Here is a 9,389-nt window from a genome sequence, read left to right on the forward strand (position 1 = left end):
GTCACTCTCTGTACCAGAACCCAGCAGGCACTGTGCAAGATATCACCACTGGGTGAAGGACTTGGCGGGCTTATTAATGTGTTGTTCCATATTTGTGTGAAAATAATAGACGGGAGAGCCAATTTGTTGTTTTCATTGCTTTTTGGGGGGTTGTGGTGTTAATTTTGTCTTTCTGTTTCGGACGATTCCCATTCCAGGCTCAGGGGCGGCACTTGAGTTAATTACTTCTGATCCGATGGCTGATGAATCTGGTCTTCATGCTTATTTACGTCTATACGGCGATTATCGTTCCGTTGATAAACCAGACTGATCTAAAAGAGGAGAGTGTGAGGAGATTCCACACCATCGTGCTCCCCATTACAAATTGAGAATGCACCGGCGACTTCGTCCTCCTCTGTCTGAGGTCTTATTCATCAAACTGGCAGAGATGTGGGGGGAAAGGAGCGATCAGCTTCACATCAGGAATGGCTGTACACATCACCTGCAGCTAAAACTCCGCCTTACACGGTGTGTCTGTGAATGGACAACCTGCCCCTTCGCTGTAGCTTGGCTCTGGCGCTGGAGGTAGAGGATGAGTCCGCTGAGGTTTACTTCAGATGGTCAGTGAGTTTAACATCTGCAAGTCTGATCGCCCTCAAAACCAAATGGAATGACACAGCGCCATCTGTGCGCACCGGCACACTCTGCTCCCTAGATCCGACTCGAGTGTTACTGTTCCCTAACACTGCTCAGTCAGTCAACACCGATAATAAAACAGTAAATAACTCAACACACTTGCAAAACAACAACAAAAAAGCGTTTTACTTAAATCAATACAGCGGAGACCTCAAAATTAAAATCGAACATTACTGCATGTGTTTATTTTGAAATTACGTAGCATGTCTTGAGTCTCCGTCAACATGCACCTATCTCCAAATAAAGATCTAGAGTTCAAGCTTGAATTCCTCCGTGAGTTACTGATCGGGTTAAGGGTATTGAATTGGCCTTCGCTCTTGCAACCGAGAGAAAACTTGAGTTCTCATCGGCAGAAATGAAAGGGAGTTTTATTTCCAAAACATATAACGGGTGATTCCCGTCGCTACAGTCATTCGCTCTTCGATACAATGGATTTCTTCATTTGCTAAGTAAAGACATCCGCGTGGACTGTGGGGAGAGGAAGAGAAAGGATGATGGGAATAACCGATCCCTCACTGATGGCTCCTCTGCTCTGATTTCTCTGCCACTACAAAACGTCTTCTGCAGAAAAACAGAACCTCCGCGCAGACTCTGGGGCGCTGCCCTGCTCGAAAGTAACCCATCAAACTGGGAAATCACCGAGGTCGTGAGAGTGAGCGTTACCGCCTCTCTGTGAGAAACATATTTTGCTGAATGTGCCGGGGGAGTGGGGGATCTGCCGTCTTCGCGGGTTCCGGGGGAGAGGAGGGGATCGCGTTTATTTTTGCTCATTTTTTTTACTTATGGAGACATTTAGCCCTTGAACGGAAAGCATTAGCCCCCAGCCTGGCCACTGCTGTTCACCCGAGTTTGCGATGAAACCTAATATTTACAGTCACTATAATTTGTGACCTCTCTTAAAAAAACACGTATGTTTTTGTTTTAAATATCCGGAAAAGCAATAACCTTTCGGTGAGCCCCAAGTTCACTATCCCCCAGCTTACTCACAAATCTCTTGCCCAAGGTGTGAGAAATAAACATTTGGGATAGATGGATATGGTGTTGCAGCTGCCGGACTGAGCTGTGATTGAGACAAGCGCTCTGTCTAAACTGGCACACGGTCATTATAAACGGGCTTTCCCTCCCTCCCCCAACACCTCTAAAGATTGGAGGGGCGGGGGCGAACGAGGTCATAGTCCAGCTGAAAAAAAAAGCTGCATACTAATCGGCTCGGTCAAAGCGTCAGCATGTCGGGAATGGCTTCTTGCCATTCTAGTGCTGGAGCGGGTCCTATCTGGCAGTGAATGGTTTCAGGGGCGCGGAGGCGCCCTGGCCAGTGGAGTACACCCCAGAGCCCAGGTGCACTGACTGCAGTCACCGCCATTCCTTGTGGCACCTTCACTTCGGAGCAAGACACCGCCAGGTTCAGGGAAGCCACGCCGGAGGCGCTTTGCGCCAGAAAGCGATGATTTCCAGGCAGTTTTCTCAAGCTTGGAGTCTCGACCCCTTTAAGGAAGAGCGTGTCCCAGGGATAGCTGCTCTCCGGTTAACCAATCAGGAGCGGAGCATCCAGAAAGTCTTTTCCAGTCGTTTCGTACAATTCGACGCATGTTAGAATAAAGTAAGTGTCTCAAAGCACCGCAGGAGCGGTGCAGAAAGTGCCGACCATCTTGAATTGGAGTTTTGCTGGATGACCCCGGGAGTCGGTTTGTGTGAACGGACGCTGTGCAGCTTCAGTGGGGAGGCGGGGCTGGAGCTGGACACAGCCGGGGTGGCGTCCCACTTCAGTCGGTGCTCTCTGAATTCACTGTGGGGCCAGAGCGCGGCCTCTTTAAGCCTCCCTCCGACTCTTGCCCTGTCAGGATTTGAACAGCATCCTGGAGGAGAGGGGGAGGGGTTGGGGGAGGGGGTCAGAGAGAGATTACAAACTATTCTGGTGATCGTAATGAGCCCGAATCCCTGAGCAGCAAGCCCACACGCCAAAGACCAGGATAACGGGGGTTTTATTTTTAGCGAAGGCGACGTTGAGCTGTCATCATCGTGTTTTTTTTTAAAACGGTGAGTGTTTGGTGCAGGGGAAACCAAGCAACGCGCCAGTGGGAGATAAATAAATCAGATTAAATCCGGAAGAGTGCGGTGCTGCGGGCTGTCTGTGATTGTCAGTCTGCTGTTGGAAAGCGCGGAGAGAGGGGTGGGGGTGGAGGGGAATCTACCGGAGTCCGCCTGGAACCTACTGAGTCTCCCTCCGAGCGGACGGTTCTGGATCTAATCCCCGCCATCCCCAGTCTACGGTCTACGCCTGTTTGTTCATTGTCAATCCTCCGCTCGAACACAAAACCGCCGGTGACCCAATAAAACGGATGCGATTCTGGGCGCTGCTGACTTCTTCCCGCTCCTTTCTCAACCCCCCCCCCCCCCCCCCCCGAAGAAGAGGAGTTCGGAGCAAGGGAAGAAAAGGACTGAGCCGATGAAATTCTCCTGAGAGAAACCAGAAGCGAATGTGCTCCTAGCACACCCACCCAACGTTAGTGCCAAGCGCATCTACAGCCACCCCCACCCCCTCCACACATACACACACATACACATTCTCACACATACACACACACTCCTGGCTCGCTTCACTCAGCCGTTAAGTCCTCAAAGCTCATCCCATGACGTAAAAGGAAAAAAAAACATCAAGAGACTGATCGGGGGCAAGTGATTTTCCGATGCAACCGAGCATCCCAAATGTACTGGTGCACTGGCTGAAAGCAGCAGCCTCGAACCGTCCCTGCAGCTTGGGGGTGAGCTAAAGGCAGACTTTCCACAGCCATCATTGAAGAGGCAGAGAAACAGGAGAGAGAGAGAGCGGGAGCAGGAGGGGGAGCGAGCTGCATTCTAAAGATGCACTTACATTCTTATCACGTCGGCATTTTCCTCCGACTCTTCAACAGCGGGAGTGAAGGCAGCTCGAGCAAATCCTCAACTCTTTTCACTTCTTGAACTAAAATCGGCTACGGACGGTAAGTAGACTGCTGTATTGGAGTCTTTAGACACATTGTGTTGAAACATTCGGTGGTCGGGCTGCTATTTGACTGAGGCTTCTTGAAGGCGTTGTTCCTAATAGAATAATGTTATGATTGTATCTGTTTGGTAAGACAGTAACAGATTGTTTAAATGCCTTTATTGGAATTTGCGTCTTTCCCGGTCTACCTCTCTCTATTCTCCACTCCCGAGTACCACACTTAATCCTCCTCTCAACAGCATTTCTATTTTTGAACTTCCCTTTGCATTGTTCCGATTTTTCGCTCCTTGTCATTAACCTTTCGAGTTTATTTACTGAGTTGGCATTGCTTTCCAGCGCAGGTTAAGGGATTTTGTTTGCTTTATAAAAAGCAAACAAATTCAAACACAGAACTTGTTCAACTGTATATCGTGTAAGTGAAATATAGCAAAAAGCACCGATTTTTTAAAATCCATGGTCACTGTCAGCGTTTCACCTTAATGTGGGGAGATTACAATAAGCAAATCCGTGATTAAATTAGACACAATGTACTGTCATATTTATGCGCAAAATCGGCTTTTCTCTGATTCTAACTAATAAAACAGAGCTGGTCAGTACAGCATCTAAGGATGTGCAAGATCCTTTCCAAGCCCGAGCTGATTCACGGACGTCACTAATGGGGCTGCAAATGTAGGCACCACAATAAACCATCAGATTACCGGGGTTTGATTTAGTGGCATTCTGCTGTGTTTGACCTCAGTCCTTCCACAGTTGAGGATGGTTATGTGGGAAATGTTTATATGTTGCAATTTGCAAACCTCTAAATTGACAGGTCCCCGCCCCGCCCCAAAGTAAATGAGTTTTCACATTAGCAATCATAAGGTTGGTGTCTGTCACTCCAGTTTAGAGAGTGCACATGATTGGATTAAATTGGGAGAAATCAGAGTGCTTTTATTACAAGGAGAACAATGAGGACAATGCACAGATTTGGCTGTTCGCAACACACGGTGTAGCCTAATTCTCTGCACCCTCTGGACTGGACATCACCAAACGTTCAGACGTATTTTTCTTCAGGAGCAATTCGCCAATTTCCTGTTTGTCTCCCTTTTTAAAAAAACAAATAAAAAAATCAATTAAAATAAATGAGAAACAGTAATCAATCCCCAGCTTCTGGCAGTGCAGAAATGTCATTATCTTCGTATGCGCCTCGGATGCTGTCAAATGCCTTTCATATTTCCAAGAAATTGCTGCAACATATTCGTGCCTTTGTTTCGTTGGTATTGACATAGGTATACAACATTCTTACGTAGAATACTCTGTATTAATGGAGAAATGTAGGGGATGTCTCTATGTATGATTGGGGTATCTACATTGAAAATGATGAATCCAATTTGTTAGGATTCAGTGTTTTTCTGAAGGGAATTCTGAAATCTAATGCCATTTTCTACGTGTCTTCTATGTACAGTCATTGCATCTCCAGGAGTTCCCCTACGCCTAATAACTGCTGTACCTCCAGCTGAACAGAGAAACAAAAACATAAGGATGTTCTGGATAACCCTTTTAAGCACAATAGCTCTAGGATGGAGTACGTCGATTCCACTAATGGAGGACTCGAAAGAGTTAGATGAACCTTGCATGGAGCCATGCTACTGCGAAGAAAAGGAGAGTTTTTTGCAAATACACTGTGAAAGTAAAGGTTTTACAAATATTAGTCAGATAACCGAGTCATGGATGAGACCTTTTAAACTTTACCTACAAAGAAACTCTATGAGGAAACTCTATTCTAACGGTTTTCTGTTTCTAACCAACGCAGTATCAATCAATCTTGGCAACAACGCACTGCAGGACATTCAGGCAGGTGCCTTTAATGGCATGAAACTTCTGAAACGCTTATATTTACATGAAAACAAACTAGAGGTTTTTCGAAATGATACATTCTTGGGTTTGGAGAGTTTGGAGTATCTACAGGCCGACTACAATGTGCTGAAGAGGATTGATGGCGGTGCATTTAGGAACCTCAATAGACTGAAAGTGTTGATTATCAATGACAATCTGATACCACTTCTACCGCACAATCTCTTCAGGGCGGTTTCCTTAACCCACATCGATCTGCGTGGTAATAGGTTAAAGTCACTGTCTTATGCGGGGACGCTGGAATACATTGGCAGGCGCCTCATGGAGATTCAATTGGAGGAGAACCCATGGAACTGTACATGTGAAATTATGCCACTGAAGTCTTGGCTAGAAAGCATACCATACACAGTTCTTGTCGGGGAAATTACGTGTGAGACACCATTCCATCTCCATGGCAAGGACTTGAGGGAGATCAGGAGAAGTGAATTGTGCCCGATCCATTCAAGTGTAGAGGTAGAGGTCAGCTTGGGAATCCCGCAGCTTGCTTCCAGTAACGACAATGCATGGCCTACCAAACCCTCCTCTATGTCTTTATCGGTGACATACACGGCCTCTTCTGTTGAATACAAGACATCAGGTAAATTACCAAAAGCAACGAAGACTCCAAACACTTTAAAAGCACAGCCAACTCTACGCAGTGTGTATTCGGGACAAAATCAGCCGATAGTTGCAGGCTACCAGACCAGGCCTCCCATCCCTATCATCTGTCCCACGGAATGTTCCTGTAGCTTACATATCAATGATCTGGGTTTGACAGTACAGTGCAAAAATAAAGCGATCCAAAATATGTCTGAACTAATACCAAGGCCGCTGAACGCTAAGAAGTTGTATTTAACTGATAATCTAATTCAGAAAATCTACAGGTCAGATTTCTGGAATTTCTCCAGTTTGGATCTTTTGCATTTGGGGAGCAACAGCGTGTCATATATTCAAGATGGTGCTTTCATGAATCTTCCAAATTTAAAGACCTTGTATTTGAACAACAACGAAATCGAACGTCTCACCCCCGGCATGTTCAGAGGGCTACAAAGTTTAGAGTACCTATATTTCGAATACAACATCATCAGAGAAATCCAACCAGCGTCTTTCAGCTTGATGCCCAACCTTAAACTATTATTTCTCAACAGTAATCTTCTCCGAACTCTACCCACGGACGCTTTCACGGGCACCTCTCTGGGTAGGCTGAACCTGAGAAATAACTACTTTCTGTATCTGCCGGTGAGTGGAGTGCTCGAGCATTTGGACTCCATTGTACAGATCGATCTGAACCAGAATCCCTGGGATTGCTCGTGCGATTTGATTGCTCTCAAGCAATGGGTGGAAAAGATCAGCACAGTTAAACTGATTGGCAGCGTGCTGTGCGAGACGCCGGAGTTCCTCAGAGGGGTGGATCTGAAAATGGTCGACTACGAGGTGTTGTGCCCTGAACTGAAACATGCCGCTGCCTCTCCGGCCGTGCCAGGCTCCGGGGGGAATGGTAATGTGATCTCCACAACCACAGGGTTCGGCTTCTCCTCGCAAGGTGGCGCCATTCCCCTTTCAGTCCTGATCCTGAGCCTTCTGATCATTTTCATTTCCGCTGTATTTATTGCAGCGGGTCTCTTTGCTTTCGTGCTTAGGAGGCGTAAGAAATCGCCCTTCAGGAGACGGCAGGACGTAGACCTGACTGGTATGCAAATGCAGTGCAGAATCTTCGAGGAGAGAGCTGCCAACTCACCCGAGAAAGCGGCCAGCCACGTCTACGACTACATCCCCCATCCCGTCACTCAAATGTGCAACAATCCTATCTATAAACCACGTGAGGGAGAAATGGAGGAGGAATTCTCAGAGACTCAGGAAAATAATACTAATTACAAAACTCTGGAGAAAGACAAGGAATGGAAAACGTCACTGTCCAACAGCAACCTTAATACCATAGTTACGATTAATCAGACTAACGATTTTGCAAGTTTTCCAGAAAATGGTGTTATTTATCCCACTGTGTTGGACAGAGATAGAGCAGCTCACACGGTTGGCTTTGTGGACTGTCTCTATGGCACCGTGCCCAAGTTAAAAGAGCTACATGTCCACCCTCCTGGCATGCAATATCCTGACTTACAGCAAGATGCCAGGTTTAAAGAAACCATTCTCTTTGGCTCATCTGGACGGGGATACCCTGAGCAAACCCAGAGCGAATACCTCGAGTTAAGGGCCAAACTTCAAACTAAGCCAGACTACCTCGAAGTACTAGAGAAGACATCATACCGATTTTAGATATCATACCAACGGAAACGAACCCCAATCACAGCATGTTTTAGAAGGTAAAGGGAAATTATCCGCCACCCCCCTCATTAGGTTGCTTTGGACGAAAGGCCATATTCAAATCATATTCAATAAAGTGCCTTTGCAGACTTTAGCCAGCAATGATATCAATCATATTTTTTTATGGTAACGAGAACTGACTGTGCCGTCTGTAGTCATATAGAGGGCTGGTTATCGACCGTCATATAAATAACCCTATTCATTACTGGCAGCGACTTTGTTCACTTTATTTGGCAGGAAGTGAAGCCTCTCTCTTGCTCTCTCCCTCTCACACCCAAATGAACGCCGAGGGCAAAATTTGTGAAACATTGACTGCAGTCTTGCTGCATGTGTAAAACTGCCGGGGTGTAACTCGCTCAAATGACAAGAAGTAAACTTGGTAATTAAAGTGACTGCAACGCTCTATCGTTCAGTGTTATTTAATTCTTTTTATATATTATATATAAATATATATTATATTCAAGAGGGGAATATAAAAAAAACTCTACGACGCATCTACGGATTTCAATTTGTGAATATGACGCCAAGATTTTATTATAAACAATGCACTTTCTTAAAAAAAGCTCGTCAATGTTGATGCTTACACCACTAACAGCTTTGTAAGAAGCACTTTTAATGTTTTCTCTCTCTCAAACACACAAAGATTTCGAAGTGTGCATATTTATTCTGTAATTTCTGTGAACAATCATTGTAAAGGTAATAATGTTAACTCAATGTAGTGACTGCGTCTGGTAAAGCTTTCATAATAAAAAGGTGATAAACTATGCAGTGACATGTAGAGATTGTATGTGAGTAGAACGACAGCAGGCGAAGGAAACATAAGATATTAATTTATGAAAAAAGAAAACCTCCGATTCCAGAATCTAATTTAATATATTGTCTTACAATGAGTCTCTCTCGTCCATCTACTATAATTAGAAATGTTTTGCCTTAATATAATCTACTGTCTCTGAAATGGCATTTGCAGTTTCTGAGACTTAAGCACAGTAGGCAAACAAATATTGCAAAAGCGATTGTACATGAACACGATGGTACTTCTACTCAGCTATGTTTTTGGGGAATTTTAGTTTCTTTTTAAATATTTTGTTCTATTCTTTAAAAATGCATCTAGTTTTGCAGCAAGTCCAGCCTATTGGGATAGACTGTGTGGTCATCACATCATGGATACAGCACAAGGAAGCCAGTACCTAAAAGGAAGCTGGATCTTACTGTAAATAACGTTGTCCTTGATAAACTGTAAGTAATGCTTCTTTCAATAAATAATTCCATTGAGCAAACTGCTTACATCTTCAAATTTGAGGTGGTCAAATATTATTGTGTCGCAACAATTCACAGAAAAAAAAGACGCTGCTGCAAATCACAGCAGATTTCAAGGCGCGTTTGAGTTTTGTTTTGGCGTATTCAAATCTTCAGTTAAAGAAAGGCAGTTCCAATATAGCGGAGAGAAATTCAGTGACCCCCGGGTGATGAGGCCGTCGTGGTATGTTGGAAGGTGTATCTGCAATGGGAACCACATTGCCTCATTCAATTGTTGTTC

The 9,389-nt window shown here is 45.0% G+C and overlaps 1 protein-coding gene across 2 annotated transcripts; it reads left to right on the forward strand.

Annotated features, from left to right (window-relative positions):
• Positions 1-718: 718 nt before the first annotated feature.
• On the forward strand, positions 719-8,618 carry slitrk3a (SLIT and NTRK-like family, member 3a). Of its 2 annotated transcripts, none has more exons than XM_043702147.2 (2): positions 719-2,275; positions 5,103-8,618. In XM_043702147.2, exon 2 carries the CDS (start codon positions 5,180-5,182, stop codon positions 7,802-7,804), a length of 2,625 nt encoding a protein of 874 aa, XP_043558082.1. In that variant the 5' UTR covers positions 719-2,275; positions 5,103-5,179; the 3' UTR covers positions 7,805-8,618. The 2 variants fall into 2 exon arrangements, with proteins under 2 accessions (XP_043558082.1, XP_043558080.1); XM_043702145.2 differs by lacking the exon at positions 719-2,275 and adding an exon at positions 2,620-3,656.
• Positions 8,619-9,389: the final 771 nt, after the last annotated feature.

This window comes from Chiloscyllium plagiosum, unplaced genomic scaffold (assembly GCF_037043375.1).
Source record: "Chiloscyllium plagiosum isolate Xiang-an unplaced genomic scaffold, Cpla_swu_hap1 HiC_scaffold_13, whole genome shotgun sequence".
Taxonomy (NCBI): domain Eukaryota; kingdom Metazoa; phylum Chordata; class Chondrichthyes; order Orectolobiformes; family Hemiscylliidae; genus Chiloscyllium; species Chiloscyllium plagiosum.